At 45.4% G+C, this 18,112-nt stretch overlaps 1 protein-coding gene across 2 annotated transcripts in view; it reads left to right on the forward strand.

Moving 5' to 3' along the window:
* Positions 1-18,112, forward strand: part of CCND3 (cyclin D3) — a 75,913-nt gene that overhangs the window by 51,830 nt on the left and 5,971 nt on the right. Inside the window, exons 1-4 of one of the 2 annotated variants that reach the window (XM_081010156.1) lie at positions 2,138-2,725; positions 5,237-5,452; positions 13,544-13,703; positions 14,557-14,699. In XM_081010156.1, coding sequence (XP_080866282.1) covers positions 2,537-2,725; positions 5,237-5,452; positions 13,544-13,703; positions 14,557-14,699 — 708 coding nt within the window. In that variant the 5' untranslated portion in view covers positions 2,138-2,536. Of the gene's footprint in view, positions 1-2,137; positions 2,726-5,236; positions 5,453-13,543; positions 13,704-14,556; positions 14,700-18,112 lie in introns of those variants that run through there. The other variant, XM_081010157.1, reaches the window with a different exon arrangement.

The following is an 18,112-nucleotide window of genomic DNA, read 5'->3' on the forward strand; positions in this document are numbered from 1 at the left end:
TGCCTTACCTGTTTAGTTTCCCTGCACCTGCAAGCAAAAAAACACCACCACCCACCCTACAAACTCCTGTTCATCTCTGCACACACAATGACTGTCTCAAATGTTCACACTTCAGGTTAACTGCAGTGATTATGGATTATGTTTTCAAATTGGATAGAATCTGGTTTGAAGGGAAACACATCAAACTGCATTTGTCAAGAAACTACAGGATATGGGCTATAGGTAGCATAACATATACATGACTTCAATACTAGCAGCGGGGGCTAGTGCAATGTGTACACATCCACTGTATTTTGATGCATTCCCCCCTCAAACCAGCTTCAATCTGAATTGAGAAAATGAAAGACTTGTGTTTTAAGCTAGTAATGAGTATATAGCCATAGTAAGGTTACCAGATTTTTTTCAATGAATCCGGGGACACTCTAAATAAATAAATAAATACTACACGTTTGGGACATTGATGCTGCAGCGATGGCGGTGGCAGAGGGGCGGCTGCCACCTTGACCTCAACCGCCACATTTCCCCTTCCTCTGAGGCTTCTATCTCCTTTCTCCATGAGCCTGGGCAGCCCCTGAGTTGTTGGTTCTTTGGTGGTGGTGGTGAAGTAGTGCGCGGTGGATCAGGCATGGAAGGCTTTAGGAGGGCCGAGAGCAGCGGCGGTGAGGCTCAGGCAGCGCGATGCCTCCCTTCCCATCGGAGCAGCCCCAATCCCATTCCTACTTGCGTGCAAGCAGGAGGGGTGGGGATCCCTCAGCTGAGAAGGGAGGCTTCCCGTTGCCTAACTGAGAGATCCCTGCCCCCTCATCCTTGCACGCAAGATCTGATAGGCAGCCCCGCTCCTGCTTGCATGCAAGTAGGAGTTGGGAGGCTGCTCCGATAGGCAGCATGATGCCTCCCTTCACAGCTTAGTTCCTGGGGTCAGGGAAGGTAGAGGTAGCCCGGAAGCTGCATCTTAGAGCCCCTGCACCACCATCATATGGGGACTTCCAAGCAGCTCCTGAAGCCAGCCAGAGCCAACTGCTACGGGCTGCTGAGACTGCCCTGCTGCGTTTCGCAGGGACATTAGATGAAATCCGGGGACATTCCACGGATGGAATTTGTCCGGAGACTTATTCGCAAATCTGGGGACTGTCCCCGGGAAATGGAGACATCTGCTAACCCTAAGCCATAGTCCACTTACTTGGACACCACATACCTGTATAACCAGTGCTGGATTACCCAATAGGCAGACCCATTTTGTGCGTAGGGAACCAGCAAAGCAGGAGTGCAAATTTGTGTGTGTGTGTGCACCTGCACCTGCACAAGGAGATCAGATCCTGTCATATGCTGCAATAAATTTATGGGATTTTTAAACTTTCATTTCATTTCATTTCATTTTGTATTACATATGGGGGGCGGGCACTGTAATATTTTCAGTGTTTAGGGCCCCTAAAGGTCATAATCTGGCCCTACATATCTCTGAAAACAAGATCCCCTTCCCTGCATAGATTCTGCTTTTTGTTTCCCTAAACCAGCAAATTGGCTACATTGCTGATATAGATGCCAGAGGCTATCACAGTATTTTCTGCTGTTGTTTTTGCTTTTTGCAGCTGCAAACATTTAGCCATTGCACCACTACCAATTTACAGCCTCTTTTTTTTCTCACAGCCTTGAAAAGAGGCAAAACAGCAGCTGCAGAATGCAATGGGAGTATTGCAAGATAGCATGGCAATGCGGAGCCTTTATCAGCTCCATTGAGAGATCTGGGATTCCACAGGGACGTAATCCTATTCGTGGGAACCCCGTCTTTGGAACCAACAGCGGGCGGCGGGGCTATTGCAGCCAGAGCCGTCCTCAAGGCCCTTCCTTGGAAACGGATGTTGCGCCTTGCCATTCTGCAGGACGGCGCTTCCTCCATTCATATGGCAAAGCGATGCGCAACAATGCCTGGCGGCATTCCTCTCCCTGCCAAGCGCGCACTGCGTGATCCCTAGGAATAGAATATGCCCCTGGCTTGTCAGGAGGAAGCCGGAGCGTAAGGAGCAAGAGGTCATGAAATGACAATGGAGAAGTGGGGGGGGGGGGGGTTTGCAGATCTGAAAGCCTCTGCCGCAAAGAACATTCTGGTAGGGGGAAAAGAAAGTTTGCAGGGGTGGAGTGGCAAGGAGGTCTCTCCTCCCCTATGATGGCAGCTGCCTCGCGTGGCCTGGAGGGAGGCATCAGTCAGCCTAGCAGACCAGACCTCCTCCTTCCACCTTCCCGAGGAGGAGGAGGATCCGGGCCCCGGCTCCGCCTCTCCGCAGCTCTCGCCGCCGCACATTCATTCGCCTCTCTGCAGCCGGGAGCCTGGAGGAGCCTAGCCAGGGGGAGGGGAGGCTGCTTTGCTGGGCTCGGTGCTGCCGCTGGGTGATCCAGCCTGCTCCCGGGCTGCGAGCGCGAGAGAGCCCTCCCCTCCCTCCCTCCCTCCGAGCTCCCCGCCTTGCAGCAGCCAGATTCCCCCACCGGCACTTTGGATCCCCTCCGCTCCTCCGTTCCTCCCATCCCCGGATCCGGACACATGGAACTGCTGTGCGTGGAGGGGGTGATCCGGGCCAAGCGGGATCCGCAGCTGCTAAGGGACCGCCGGGTCCTGCAGAACCTCCTGAGTCAGGAAGAGCGCTACAGCCCCCGGGTCTCCTATTTCCAGTGCGTGCAGAAGGAGATCCAGCCCTACATGCGGAAGATGTTGGCTTTTTGGATGTTGGAGGTCTGTGCCGGGATCCCGTTGCCCCCCTCCCCCTCATGCCCTGCGTCGTCCCTTCCGCTCGCGGGATCAGATCCCGGCTCGCACGACACCCTTTCCCTTACTTCCCATTAAGGCCGGGTTTACTCTGGAGTAAGGCTCTCTGGGTTGCCCTGGGCGAGGACATCTAGGATCACAGCCCGATCCTGGGCGTACTTACTCTGGAGTAAATCTCGTGCAGTTCAATGGAACTGGCGCCCCTAGGTGAAGTGCGCGTTGGATTGAGGCCTTGCGATCGGCTGGATCCGGCGAGAGAGCCGGGGTGGGGGATTCAACCTCTTCTGAAAACCGGGTGGGGGGACGTTTTGGAGCAGTAGGTGAGGGGGATCGAAGACTTATTATAACCGGAACCGATGCGTCTTAAAACAGGCGGGTACGTGGGCCAGCTTGCCTGGGTTGGAGAGAGGCCGGTGGGTCGTGATGAGCGTGGATGGGAATGACTGAAGCAGAGCTCCAAGAGGCCTGTGTGTCCCCCTCCGGTTCTGTCTTTCGGTGCAGGGGCAGTTCAAAAGCACCCTGGCATGCACCTTTCCTCCGCAGTGTGCAACGTGACCTCTAGGGGTCGCCAGTCGCTCGCCCGGTTCGTGCGCAAGATCATGGGGTTGATTAATCTCCCCGCAGTTAAAATCTACAAATTGACAAAACGAGGGTCAGGATGAAGAGGCAGCGGCAAGGGAGGCTGCGAGTCCAGGGTGACACAAATACTAAGATCATCTCCACCTGGGGGGGGGGGGGCTATTTTAAACGTATTGCATCAAAAGTAAAAGTTGGGTAAAGGTTTGCTCCGCATGTCAGGCAAATAAATGTTGTGGGTTAGTATCAGAAATGGAACTGGGGTAGGTTCGCTGCCTTAATTCAGGTTGCACTGCTTTGCAGCAGGCAGAAGTTCAACAGGCAAAGCTTTCCCAGACTTGGAAATGGAGAGAGCAGCACTTGAAGAGCCTACGGGAGACAGGGCTGTTATGCTTGCCTTGCAATTGGTTTCTTTAAGAGACAAGTGCTGTGTGGATGCACATATCCCCCCCCCCTTCTCCCTGTAAACGATTGCTCTTGAAAAGTATTCAGAATAAATTGTCATTTGTCCTCTGTGTCAGGAAGTTAATAAATTCAGGCTTGTAAAAAGTAGCTTTCCCAATTGCCTGTGGCAGGTAAGAGTGGCCTCCATAGAAAGTAATTGATTCCCCAAAGTACACTTTTTGGCTGTCCTTGTAGGCAGGTAGACTAATAAAGAGTTTTTGGTTTTTGAAGTATGACATTTTGTTGGTTTATTTGTAGGGCTGGGCTATTTTTTTTTAATTTCATAGATATTTAAAACGGATGACTGAGGTTAATATCAAAATCTTAGAAAGTTCCTCCTTTATTGCACCCATTTTACAGAAGTGTAAATTGCTTCAGTGTCACTTAAAGAAAAATGATGAAGCAAAAATGGCAGCAGATCCATACAAAAAGTGCCTCATAGGATATAGGAAAACTGCCAGCAAAGAAAAATGGGCTTCTGCAAAAGGAGAAACCTCAGTGTTTCATTTACTAAGCTGACTTAATTCATTGTGGGCAGCGCCTTGGTAACAGTCTAGCCAGTGGTCGGAATAAGGGACTGGAAGTCAGAAGTTTTTTTGGTTTGCATTTGAGGAGAAAGGTCTTAGTTAATGCAGTGCTGTCTTCATCTGATGGCTTCCTTTGGGCAAGCACCAGTCAAATCAATGGCACAAGTCTTAAGAGGTTGAAGGCTGGGCTCATATTGTTTTGCAGCCAGAGGAATTTGGGATAAGATGGGTCTGAATGGTTGGGCTCTTACTCATTGTGTGTGAGATGCTACCAGCATTTTCAAACCCCAATTCCTCACTCTATATTCAAAATCTGAAACATTTGGACTTCTGTACTCCATACATGAAACTTGAATATATGGAATCTGAGGGTGTTCATTGCCTCTGCTAGGTAAATGCTCCAGGGATTGTTCTGTTGTTGTTTTTATTAATGTTGTTAGTTCCCTTGACTTTGTTTGGTGGAAAGGTGGGGTTATGATTAATAAAAAGGGAGGCTTACTAAGTTGGTTTGTTAATATGCCTATTTTACAGAGCAGTAAATTGCCTCACTGTCTCTTCAAGAAAAATAAAGAGGTAAAATATAAATCAATAAATCAGAGTGCTACAACAGCATGGTTTAAGTAGTTAATATCATAAAATCACCATATGACATGGATATTTTCTGTTAGAAAATGCTACAAATCCTTCTCTAAAGAACTGAAAATTACAGTACCTGAGTGTCTTGTATCAACTTTTATGTGTTTTTACAGGTTCCTATGGAGAAGGGAACTATTCCCATTTTACAGAAAATATAGTATGGCTCAGTGAAGTCACTAAGTTTGTCTTGCTTTCTCTTTGCACCTTAATAGCAACTATTTTTGAAACCTTCATACAGAGGCTACAGTGGATGGCTGTTTCATTTATAAACCCTCTTTTTTGTTGTTTTTGTCAGGTTTGTGAGGAACAGAAGTGCGAAGAAGAGGTTTTCCCCTTGGCCATGAATTACGTGGATCGTTACCTGTCCTGTGTCCCCACCCGCAAAAACCACTTGCAGCTTCTTGGGGCTGTGTGTATGCTCCTGGCCTCCAAGCTGCGAGAAACCATGCCTTTAACAGTGGAGAAACTCTGCATTTACACAGACAATTCCATCACCCCGCGTGAAGTTTTGGTAAGCTGTTTCTTCCTCTTCAGTTACAAGATTCCTTCTCCCTGTTTCCACAGGCCTACTTTCGCTGCCACTGAATCATGGATTGGCGCTCTAGTTGCTGTTTTCCATGCATCCTATATGTTTCCTTTCTCTTGCTACACCCAAGTAGACATGATGCTTTTCCATGCCTGTGGGAACCACAATTTTTCTATTCTTGATTACGTCCCCATCGTAATAACTCAGCTGTTGATTATTTTGTATGCACAGTTCACCTGAGATTTCACTCATCCCATTTAACCAGGTTTGTTTGTTTAAATAATATTTATTACTTTTAAACCTTACAAAAAGGAGAAAAGTAAAGAAGAAAGAAAAAAAAAGGAAAAGCAAAAAACCCCAAAAAATACAGTACAATATATAATCAATACACAACACAACATTAATATTAACACATTAAACAAAACAAGAGCAAAAACAATTCAAAAAACACACATCATACCATCTCATATCCTCTCTTTCATTCCCTTGTTTCATCGACCTCCTCTCACCTCCCTTTTTGTATTTCATTTCTATTAATTATTTCAGCAAATCCTTTCCATCTTTCTCTATTTTCTGTCATGTGATTATCTTAACATATTTTAACCTTATTTTCCATTAATACTATAATACTTATTTATGCTTAATTCATTAAAACATTTCTACTAAAGCCGTATAATTCCCTCCCAACATTTTTCTAACACTCATTAATTTTACATTATTTCCATATATAGATTTTAAACTTTTTCCAATATTCTTCCACCGTCTCTTCTCCCTGGTCTTGGATTCTGCCAGTCATTTCTGTCAATTCCATATAGTCCATCAACCTGGTGATCTTCTGTCCGAGGCTCTTAACTCTTTTCCAAGTCCATTTAACCAGGTTTGTTCCCAATGCACAATTTATATTGGAAAGAAGCCTGTGCCCCTCTCATATTCTCTTGCAATGAGCCAGGAATTGTGCAGGATGCAGTGTTTGAAGAGGACACACTAGCTAACCAATTCTATTTGGGACAGAACATGCTACTCTGAATCCAGTAACTGTTTGCACTGTCCCTTTGATGTTGGCTGCCCTGGAATGTTTGGGACAAACACTGAATTTTGCAGAGGTAGCAAAATCTGATTTACCGAACTGAACGGTCATTGTTGAAGTGCAGACATTATAGCAGCATCGCCATTGCCAGTAGCAGGTCTAGTTGTGAATCAGTAGCATGATGAACAGGCATAAATGTATCCTATGGAAAATGGTACTTCTTCAGTAGAGCTTCCATAAGTATGGGCAGGATGCTCTGTTCTCAAGGTATGGCCATATTCTCTGGAGATGATCTGATGGCAAATAGTTTCTCTACCGACAGGTAAGTCATCAGTTGTTAGACTAAGGCTACAGTTCTGTACCTACTTACCTGGATGTAAGCACCATTCAACTCAATGGGTCATACTTCTGAGAAGACATGCATGGGATTCTGCTGTGAGCGCGAATCTAAATTTTTAGCCAATGACGGGTGCACTGGTTAATAACCTGACAGTTCTTTCAAACTGCGGACTTCATATTAATGCAATGCATGTTCTGAAAATGTTAAAAAAGGAGTCCAAAGATTCTCTGCTGCTGAGTTTTCACTGGGTCTTCTGACTGAACCTTTTGGATTGAATGTGGCGCTGGACTTCTAGAGACCAAAAGCCTCTATTGGGAGGCACGTTAAATTCAAGCATGAGTTGCAGTGTTACTTACAGCCCTATCTTATGCATATTTGCTAAGAGGTAAGTCCTGCTGTGTACAGAAGGCCTTCCTCCCTAATAATTGCATTTAGGATTGAGAGCCTAATTAGGGGTGAAAGATTGGCTGGTTTGTCAGGGCAATGAAGAGCTCTTAGCGTTTAGAACAAATCCCCTTGGGAAAGGAAAGTTGTGTCTTCTCTTTGAGGGACTTCTGCAGGACTGTACTTCTTTAGGAGACGGCAATCCGTTGACATCAGCAGGATGGATTGATTTAAATCAGGGACATTTAAACCACCAAAGCAAAGGGACTAAACAACTGATTTAAACCAAATTTCCAACTTCCTAATTCATATATTTCCTGAACATATAAACATTCTACTTGGTTGCTTTTAAGCATTAAAACATAATCAGTTTGCCACTAAATAGAGCTTCTATACATAATACAGCATCTCTAGTCTTGCTTTTATAATCTTTAGGACAGCATTTTTCTGTTTAGTTTTATAAACATGTAAACAAAATCATTCACATAATACAAAATCTCTGGTTTCCCATTTTCCACTACAGAATTTATTTTAGGTATGATTTCTGTTTTGCTGTCCTTATGCACATGTAAGGAACCTAAGCAAAATTGTTTACTTGAAGACTACGTAACCAGGATTTTGCTTAAGCAAGGGCTGGAAATTATGCTTGAAAGGCTGGGGGTAAATATTCACAATTTGCACAATAAAAAATATAATGCATGGCCCATTGGGTCATGCTTAAACTTTTGATTTCCAAAGTAGTGTTTTGTTCTTCTGTCATTCTTAATAGAGAAGTAGGTTAACAATATTCTTGATAAAGTGTGGTGGGTTTACTTTTAAAAGATGATGAATGTAGCCTTTTAATGTGCTTGTTTGTATTACATTCAGATACCATTTTATATTGTGTGTGTTTTAGATGATACTTAATGTAACTGAAATCCAGGCAGAACAATCCTAAGCCTAAGTTGGAAATGTGGGGGGCCACCACATCCAAAGCTCTGCTGCTTCTGCTGACCAGGGCAAAAGGAGGCCGGTTGTATTTCATTTTTTGCTGTACCATCTCTAGATTGGCACAGTTGAGGGCCCCATGCCAGGCCCCTTTCATGAGAATGGAATTGCTTAGGATCCAGCCCTATCCCACCCCTGTAATGCTCAGTTTCAGGGCCCTACCCTGGCTACCCCTAGCAGAGTAGCATTCAGCCTGCCATGTTTTGTGCAGCAGTGGCAGCTATATCCCAACCCACAAATTGTGGGGCTAGGCTTATGCAGTTAATTTTTTGTAATCTGATTTAAATATTTTAAAATCTGGCTTTATATATACAGCCACTTTTTGACTGCAGTGCATGTCACTCAGTGTGCCAGATGTTCTTTCAGAAAGGTTGCCTATAGAGGCAAACATTGGTAATCACCACCTGGTTGGAATTTTCTGAAAGGAGGCTGAGATGATCTGTGAATGACCTTGTCTGACAAATTAGAATGTGTGGGTAGAGAAGAACAGAGATATGATGTCAGAGCAGTTAGGATTTTTCTTAATGCAGATGCAAGCAGGGGAATCCCCATGGCTTCCATGGGCCTTCCTTTTTAGTACAGGCTAGGTGGTTGCAGGTTTGCTTGTACAGAAAGCATTGCTGGGTTTTAATAGGCCGGGGCTAGTCATTGTAGTGCCCTCCAGATGTTTTGCCCCAGCCAGAAGGCTGATGAACAGGGATGATGGGTGTTGTAGTACAGAACATCTGGAGGGCACCATGCTGGCTACCGCTGTACTACGTGTTCACGGGGGTGGGGAGGTTCTGCCCCGTTAGTGTTCAAAAGTTTCTCTAGCAAGGTATCTAGGTCTGCTGTGAATTTAAATTTCATACTTGTCTGTACCTTTGGTCCTAATCTTGTAGGATGGGCCATGCAAGCAGTTCCTGTTCACTCATAAATGCCTCTAATTCATCTTGATATCTGACTGAATAATAATAATAATAATAATAATAATAATAATAATAATAATAATAAATATGCCACCCATCTGGCTGGGTTGCCCCAGCTACTCTGGGCTGTTAATACTCCTTTGAACCTGTAAAGATGGGGGATGTTGTAGAAGCAACAGATAGCTGAGTACAACCATTGCTACTAAGACAAAGATTCTGCTCATTGGGTACTATAGAGCAAGAAAATAGTAAGAAGAATGAGAACGTTCCTCTTGACTCAGCTTCCTCCCATTTCAGTTAGGATTCCAGACTAGGCAGTGTTCTTAGGCCAAGTGTGTTGATCAGATATAAAGAAGCAGCTTTCAATGTTTTGAGACTGGCCACCTTTGCCCATTGGAAAACTATGCATTGTGGCCATATTTCTGGTTGTGAGCTACAGCTGCCTGTCTCCAGGAGTAAGAAGAAAAGGTGGGTTTCTCTATTTAAAGGCATCACACATGCTAGGAAGCAAATCTTTAACACAAGATGAACCCAGAGTCGCTGTACATTGCCTAGTGCAGAAACAAAATAGAAGATTTCTGTTATTAGAAGCCAGTGGGTGAACAACCAGGAGACCAGGTTGTGATGGTAATTTGTCCCTTGATCCCAGACCTGCACTTGAAACACTGGTCTTCAGGAAGGGACTCTCAGGTGACTGAGGGTCAGTGGCTCCCTTGGGGAACGCTTGGGTGGCATCTGCCCCTGGGACTGAGAGTGTTAATGCTTCACTTACACAACCGCAGAGATCTGCTACTTCCCTCCTGTGTGCTAATAATGTCCCGTGCTTCTCTACTTTCACAATGGGGCAGTGAGAGTGATCCAGGGATAGGAAGGAGAAAGCGTCTTCATCAAGGTTTGGACAATGGCTACATCCTGGTGCCTTATCAGGATGTAGCATCAAGCCAGCTCCTCAGCCACTTCTGGAAGGAAAGCCGCCTCACTTTCCCAGTAGGTCAATTTCCTCTTGCAGAAAAGGAGGATGCCTGCTTGACAGCAGCTCAGCATTCAAGATCATGATGAAGTTATTCTTAGCAGGAGGAAATGATGCAACAAGGAATTTATCCACTTGAAGGAAGCTGGGTTTCCGTCCACGGGTATTATCTAAGTTGCCTTGCGCTTCATTCATTCAGCCAATTTGCTGCGTGTACATTTAGCTGCAGAGATGGCTAGAGGAGCATTTCATGTCAACAGGTCACAAGGTCTTTGGCTTGATGGGATCTGCTTTCACAGTTCATTCAATAACCATCTGGTCTGCCTAGCACTTGGGATTTTTGCTCTCTAAGATGCTCTGGACTGCTCCATAGATATCAGAGACTGTTTCTTCCCAAAGATCGTAAGCTGTGGCATCACCATGGGGAGCAAGAAAACTTTCCCAGTGTTTTAGAAATCTGTTGTGCTTCAATTGGCTCTTTATGAACTTCCCTGGGCATGAAGTGGTAGAATGAACTGTTCTACTTCAGGTTACAAAGAATGTGTGCATGTCACATTTTTAATGCTCCCCAATAAAAAACATTCCCTACAAATAGGGAACAAAGCATAACAATAAGAGAGGGCTAACTTAGGATCTTTCTCTCTGATACGCTAGTATTTTTATCTATAAAGGCACCACATATATTCAAGCAGAATATTTGTGGCGAATATTTACATTGGAGAGCATTTAAAAAATGGCACCCCTCCGCCTGCAGCCTGATGGTCCATCTGCTACTTCAGGATTCTATCGCTTCATTCATCTGCCTGCAAAAACCAGGCAGCTTCTGTTTCTTAAGGCTACCCAGTAGGCACACTTCTTTTTCAACTTGGTAATGTGGATGTGGGTGCTGACTGTACCCTAAGCTATGAAGGGTACTGCTTGAAGTGGTTTCAGTTTTCACCAAGGATTATAGCACCTTTAGCTTTCCTTTCTTGCAGAAGAGGCAACAGTGCACATTCAACTGAAGTTTCCTATTTGCACAATGGACTCCTTTCCTCCCTGTTTCACTATCTCTTGCTGAGTAGGTTGGGTGGCAAACTGCATTTGGGATAGTTGTCCTTTTCTGCAGTTTTTTTCTGGTAGTTTGATGTGTGGATATGCTGTTTTTGATGTGAAGAGGGAATCTGTTCCATAAAGTAACACATGGTGTAAAATTGCACTGTCAGAGTGCCTTTGGGACATCTTCAGAATCTGGATTTTAAACCCAAAGAATTTAAGAGGTGTCTCTGTGACGTAGCGCTGTCCATATATCTGTGGCTCACAGTAGCTGCTGCTATCCCAGTCCCAGTCACCATGTCTCCCAAGTGGCTGATCGTGCAGCTGTAGCATCATAAGAAAACATGGTGGCTGGAGCTGGCCTAGTGGCAGCCACTGCAGGCTTTTGGAGAAAGGTGGGAGAGACCAATGGGTGGTGAAGGCGGGCAAGAACCAGAGAGCCAGTTGGAGATGCTTTAGAGGCCTGATGGAGCTCATCAGCTGCCTATTGAGAAATGTCTATAGAGGAAGTTGTGGTATTGAAAGTAAACTAAGGGTTCCATGGAAAAAAATGTAGAAAGAAATCTTGATGAGAAAGCAAGGGCAGACATGCGCAAAGTATATTCCAGAACGTTGTGTGTTTAGCCCTGTCCAAGATTCAGAAGGGGTCATGTGCAAATTCCACATAAGTTGTCCAGGTCTGTATTTTTCCCCTCTCCAGGGATTATGATACAGAAGAAATGCAAAACTGCTCTTGAATCGCTCTGGGATTGATCCAGAGTAAATTAGTTGCCCTTGATCCCAGTAAAATCAACACAACTTGTTAGTCATGGCTTAAAACTTTGTTCCCATTGAAGCAAATGGGATCTAACTGCAATGTACTCCGTTTGGATCCAGCTTTCTTGAGTTTAGAATGCAGTTTGGGCTTTAGGCACAAAATCTGCTGATTGGGCAAATTGGAGGGGAGACACGTGCATGCAGAATGCCACAATTTCTCCCTTAAATGGCTTTTGTGTCAGATCTCTACATTGCTTTTAAACTTAAGGAATTTAGCAGTTTGCCGTGTTGGAGTGGGGGCACCTCCTCAGGAGGAAACTGGGGTAAAGTGGGTGTTTGGGGTAGGGGCTTTCTGTTCACAGCTATGCAAGCATTCAGGTCCCCTGTCGCTATCTGAAGAACTGCAGTGGTAGTTATGTAACATCACTGCTGTCCGGCATGCTCAGTTTTCTGTTCTGTGTTGGTGGTTGTTTTCTTTTAAGTGACCCAAACTGAGCCTGTGAAGTGTCAGGGGAAAGTTCAGGAAAAGGATGTTTGCTGTTTTGAGCAAAGTGCTGTAGCTCCTCTGTTCCCTTTCCATTTGCCAGGGTTGCTTCTTCCTACAACTAAAGCAGTTTGGAAACTGCCATGAACTGGCATTGCTACAAGTGGAAGAAGGCAATAAAAATGGGATACCATTTTAAGCAAAAGAGGAAGGCAGCTTTCTTGCTGCTGACCCCAAAAGCACCTGAACTTCTGAAGTGTTGGGTCTTAATAATAATAATAACACGTGCACACCTTGCATCATGGAGTTTCTGTGAATGTTAGCCTAGAGTGCAGTTTGCTCTCCACAGGGCTAGTGCACCAGTCCACTTTGATGTGTCTAATTGACTGTATTCTGTGCTTAGATGAGAAAACATTGGTGGGTTTGGATGTTGTATAGCTCTGCTTTCTACTCAGACCTGTAAATTCATTCCTTAGGAGAGTAGAGAGGAAGAGTGGTCAACATATACCATGAGCAATAGCAGAAGGCATACTTGCCTGCAATTCCAACTAAAGGACGGAAGAGGGCAGAGAGCAATTGGCCACATTCTCATGTCACACTCACTACAGTTCTGTATGACATGTGTGGGACAGAGTGAGCCTCATGTTTGGCCATTCTCCTGTCCTGCCAAGTGGCCAGGGGGAGTTCAGAAATGTTTACCTCCACTCTTGCTTAACTCCTGTTTGTTGTGTCATCCAGACCAGCAAACTGAGGTTTATACTAACTGCAGTTACTTTCAAACAAGCCAGCTACAAACCACGGTGGCTGAAGCTGGCTTGTTTAAACTAACCATAGTTCTGGGTCTGGACAACATGGCATTCTGTGGTTAATCACGGGCAGAAGTTATGAAAGGAGTAGTGTACAAGCTGCAGTTCTTGGCTAATACATCAAGCCACTGTCTGATCTCTGTTTTGCAGCAGGATTCAATATCTTCCTATCTTTATGAATGCTAGCAGATCCCACATTATCTCCACAGGACTATCCCAGCAAAGCAGGCCCCTTGCATCCCTGATCATTGGCTGTTGTAACCTTTTGTTGATATGTCTTACGAAATACTTCACGTGTCTTTTGAACCACTGTTGTTTTGTAGTGTGAAGTTGGTCAAAAGCCCATTCTGTTTTAACACTCTCTTGTGTTTTCATTCAGGACTGGGAGTTTTTAGTCCTTGAGAAACTAAAGTGGGACCTAGTGTCAGTGCTAGCCAATGACTTCTTGGATCATATTCTCCAGCGGCTCTCACTTCCCCAGCAGAAGGTGGACTTGGTGAAGAAGCATGCACAGACGTTCATTGCATTGTGTGCTACAGGTATGTCCTGTGACAGGTGACCTTCCCTGGAATGGTGGAGCATAGTTAAATTACAGGCTAAAATGAAACAGAACTTGATTTTTATCCCTAGCTATACTAAACAAATTATCAGTGGCATCTTAGGATCTCATTTTTCAGAGACACCCAGCTTTTTTCCCATTGGTAGCAGAACCCTTGACCTCTTTGGTTTCTCATGACTGAAAGGCAAGGATGATGAATATTAGGCAAACTATTGTTTATAAGGTTTCCTTGTTGAAATTTGTCACAAAAAGCCACATTGCATATTAAAGACACGTCCACCCCAGCACTCTGCTCTCAGAAGCATCTAGCATTTGGCTACTAAAGTAATTGGCTCTCCCTTGATAGTCTTTTGGGCTGGGACAGTTTGTACAACTCCATTGCAGAGTGCTGTCTTTGTTTGATTTAAATGAGAATGCAATGTGTAAGCCCACCAAATAGAATGGTAAAATCCATTTGTCCATCTGAAGTTAACACCTCAACACGGTGGGGGTGGGAGCTCCTCTCAACTCACTTTCTTCCTTCACACGAGAAATGCCTGAAGAGGACTTCAGCGTTCCTCCTGTCCATTGGCCAGGCCACTCCTGGAAAACCTGCTCATAATATTCCGTTGGCAAACTATTTCTGTAAGCTAATGGATTGCGTGCTTTTAAGATACTGTAGCTGGATGGTGGGAAGTCCTAGGACCTCTCAAGGGCAACAGGAAAGGCCTTGATGGTAATGTGGTTTTTTTGTGGGGTGCTGTTATCACAAATTGGCTGGAAGCTGTAGTGAGCAAAGAATTCGTGTCATCCTTTCTCCTGTCACCCTCTCTTCTTTCTCCTTGAATTTGTAGATTACACATTTGCTATGTATCCCCCATCCATGATTGCTACTGGAAGCATTGGAGCGGCAGTCCATGGCCTCTCTACCTCATCCGATGATTTTTCTGGCGAGGAGCTTACGGAACTGCTTGCTAGCATTACTGGCACAGAGGTGGTGAGTATGGGCTCAGTGGGGAACAGGGCTCTGGTTCTGGGGAGTTGGGATCCTGCTTGCATTTTGCTTTTTGACTTAAGGCAAGCTTACTCTGTCTTCATCTGCCCAAGTCCAGAGATCTTACTTTTACTTATGAAGTGGCATTTGGCATCTCTCTGCAGAAACTATTGCATGGACTTAATGCGCCTCATCTTCTACCTGCTGATCTCTTTGTTTTAGAGGCACACGACAGCCATGCAGTATTATGATGACGATTATTTCAATCCAACCTTTATGTTAATTAGATGTCCAAGGCAGCTAATAAGGCCAGGAAAACCTGCAGCAATAAAGCATATCACATCAATGAATACATTGTAAAAGTAGTAGCATTAAGTCCAGGAAGTGCCTGAGCTGCAGCCACCTCTTTTTTTAAGTGTACAAAGCACATGAGGAGATGTATGTTTGGAGAGAACCTCTGCTCCATTCATCTTGGTGGAGTAGCTGCTCTTTTGGGAAGAAAGGCTTCAGGACTGAAAGTTGCTGTCTTATTTTATAACCTAAGTGCACACCTGTGAGGCAGGAAGGGCCCATTATATCAGAGAGAAATAAATGGCGAATGGGACAGACATACTGTACGCAAGATCAAGCAAGAGGGTCTGTGTCAAGGTAAGGCAATTTGGGGGCATATTTCCTTAATATATTCCGTGCCAGTGACTTAGTGTAATCCTCTGCAGAAGTTGGCCCTCCTGAGTTCATTGGCCTTGCTCTGCAGTAAGTGTGTCTTAGAACAGTATCTTTAACCAGCCCCCAGGGCCCCCTGCCATATAAAAATCATTCATTTCATGTGAGAAGGGTGTTTTATTAGCAAAATTTATAATCCATTTGATTGTAAATAGAACCCCCTTGCGGTTTACCAAAAACAAAAATGTGGAAATTGTTGTTAAAATACAATGTTAAAACAGGTATTTACAGGTAAGTATTTCAAACCGTAATTAAAGTTACACTAAAACAAATTAAAATATATGTAAACAAACTTGGTTTTAGCAGATAGGCTATTTCTTTTCCACAGAAATTCATAGCTGAACATGTGGAGGGGTCTTATTATTACATGCAGGCACCAGAAGGGCATGGTCAGTGGGAACAGGGCTAGCAGATGCAGTCCTCCTTTCACACATTCACTCACTTAGTGCATGGAGGGGGGGGGGGAGATGTCTGACAAGCCCCTATTGTACCATGTATTGTGACATTTCCAGCCTGGGCCCCCTTTGTTTCTCTTACCCTGTGGGTCTTCTGATAGCGCCATCATATTGTAGGCGCAGAGAGGGTAGAGTCATAAGTATCTGCAATATACTACCATCCTTTGGAATGATCCTTTGGACATGGACAGTTCTTGTGGTTCGGTTTATCGTCCTGTTCATGCTGCCCAAAAATATTGTGCAAGGTGTCCTGGAGTTCTGCAGCCTCTCCTTTCTGCGTCAATCCCCCTTGGATGGATACAGCGTGAAAAGCTGCAGTGGAAGGAGAAAGCTGGGCAGCCCAGATGTGGTATGAGGGCAGTTCCATAACCTGTGTTATCCCATTAGACAGAGTGGGGAAACTTTTTCAGCCGGAGGGCTGTGTTCCCTTTATGGACATCCTTTCAGGGGCCACATACAAGCTCTGGCCCTGGCCAGAGGCAAAATGGGTGGGGAACCAAATGTAGATTTCACTTTTGTACTGCAAGCTGTATTCTACAAACGTTTGTAGCCCTCTTTATCCTCCATCCAGACAAGCAGGAGGCATTATTAGAGGATGCATTCCTGCAAATGCTCAGGATACAAAGCAGGGCCAGCTAGGGGCGTGGCCTGAGGAGGCTCCTAAGGACCTGGCAGAGAGGTGTGGAGGGCTGCATTTCTTCCCCACCCCACCCCTGCTGTAAGAGCAGCCATCCCAGCTTGTGACGTCAAGGACAATGGACCTTTTTTCAGCAGCTTGGAGACTAATTACTTAATTTGGCACGAGATTCTGCACGGAACAGCTTATTTCATCATGTCCGGGTATCCATTGAGAAGAGCCCATTCTTTCTTAAACTCCCGTCTGATGCGGAAGGGCTTGCATCCTCCAGAAACGGAAGACACCGTTGGCTTTCTTCGCCTACTCAATGCAAAGACTGCATGGTTGGCAGGCTTTCCTCTCTATCCTTCCCTTCCCCCCCCCCTCCTGATTCCCAAGCTAGTGTTCGCTTCTTGGTCCAGAGCCAGCGCAGCAAGTGGCTGTGTCTCTTTCCCTGACCGGTGGGGGTTGACATGAATTTGGCTGTTTCTCTAAAGCCCAACCACGTTTCCCAAATGTGCCGTGCCAGCTCCTGGCCCGCTGCTGAATGGGTGATGGCTGCAGGATGCAGGTGGCTCTCCTACCGATGGCTTGCATGAGGTCCCAGATCAGTTGCTCCTCTTTGTCCCGGGTACACAGGAGGCCTTTGAAAAACAGCCATTCACCTCAACGGACAGGTGTTAGGGATTGGGCTGGCCGATGGGGAAGGTATAGAACCAGCTTAGCATCTGTTCATGTGGCGCAGTGTCAGATTCCTGTCAGGGGCAAGCATGGAGGCCAAAGAAGTTCATTTCAAGCAGAATTCCAGGGCCCTCCCTGGGTGCCAGAGGGGCATCAGAGAGGAGGGGGAAGCTGGGCTTTTCGTGTCTCCCGCTACCTGGCGAAAGCTGAAAGGCGGAGCGAAGGCTCTGGGATTGGACCCTCTCCCGCAGATCCAGCCATCACTGCTTGACAGTCATGGAGCAGAAACTTATCTCTTGCTGGGTTTTCTTTGGCTTCTTGCCCTAGTCTCTGAATTGCCCGCAGCCAGCTGCTTGCAAGCTGCTGCTGTGAATGAGGCGGAGTTTGAATGCTGGTCCTGTGAGCAAAGTTGATCGAAGACAGCAGAGAACAGGTGGGGAGAGGATTACAAAAGTGACCCATAAAGAGCAGATTAGAAGCACTAAAAGTCGCCAAGGCTTGGTGCCACAAAGAAGCTTGGGCCTAGCCTACGTTGGAACACTGAGCTTATCTTGCTGGCTGGGAGGGTCTTTCCCTTGCCCAGTTCCTTTTGGCTGCTCTTCTGCTCTTTGTGTCTTTTTGAAGTTAATTAGAAGACAAGCTCGGGGTGAAGATGCCTCTTTGTGGTGTCCCCTGCCATCTCATCTGCCATGCCTAACAGGCTTTTGCTGAAGGTTCAGTGGGTAGGGGCTTCAAACTGTGGCTCTGTTCTCACTTGGTTGGCCCTCTTGAGGTGAAAATGCTACTTCATATTAAAGAAGCATACATCACTAAATTATATATCTGGGTAGGCTTTCTGGTATTTATATTAGGCCTGCCTCATTTTAATAGATGCTTCCATGATGTTTTGCCTACAAAGGTACCAGTCCAATTAAGATGTTGTGCTTGGAGCCTACCAAGAA

The sequence above is a fragment of the Podarcis pityusensis genome (genome assembly GCF_964106645.2).
Source record: "Podarcis pityusensis genome assembly, chromosome: 6".
In the NCBI taxonomy this organism is placed as follows: Eukaryota; Metazoa; Chordata; class Lepidosauria; order Squamata; family Lacertidae; genus Podarcis; species Podarcis pityusensis.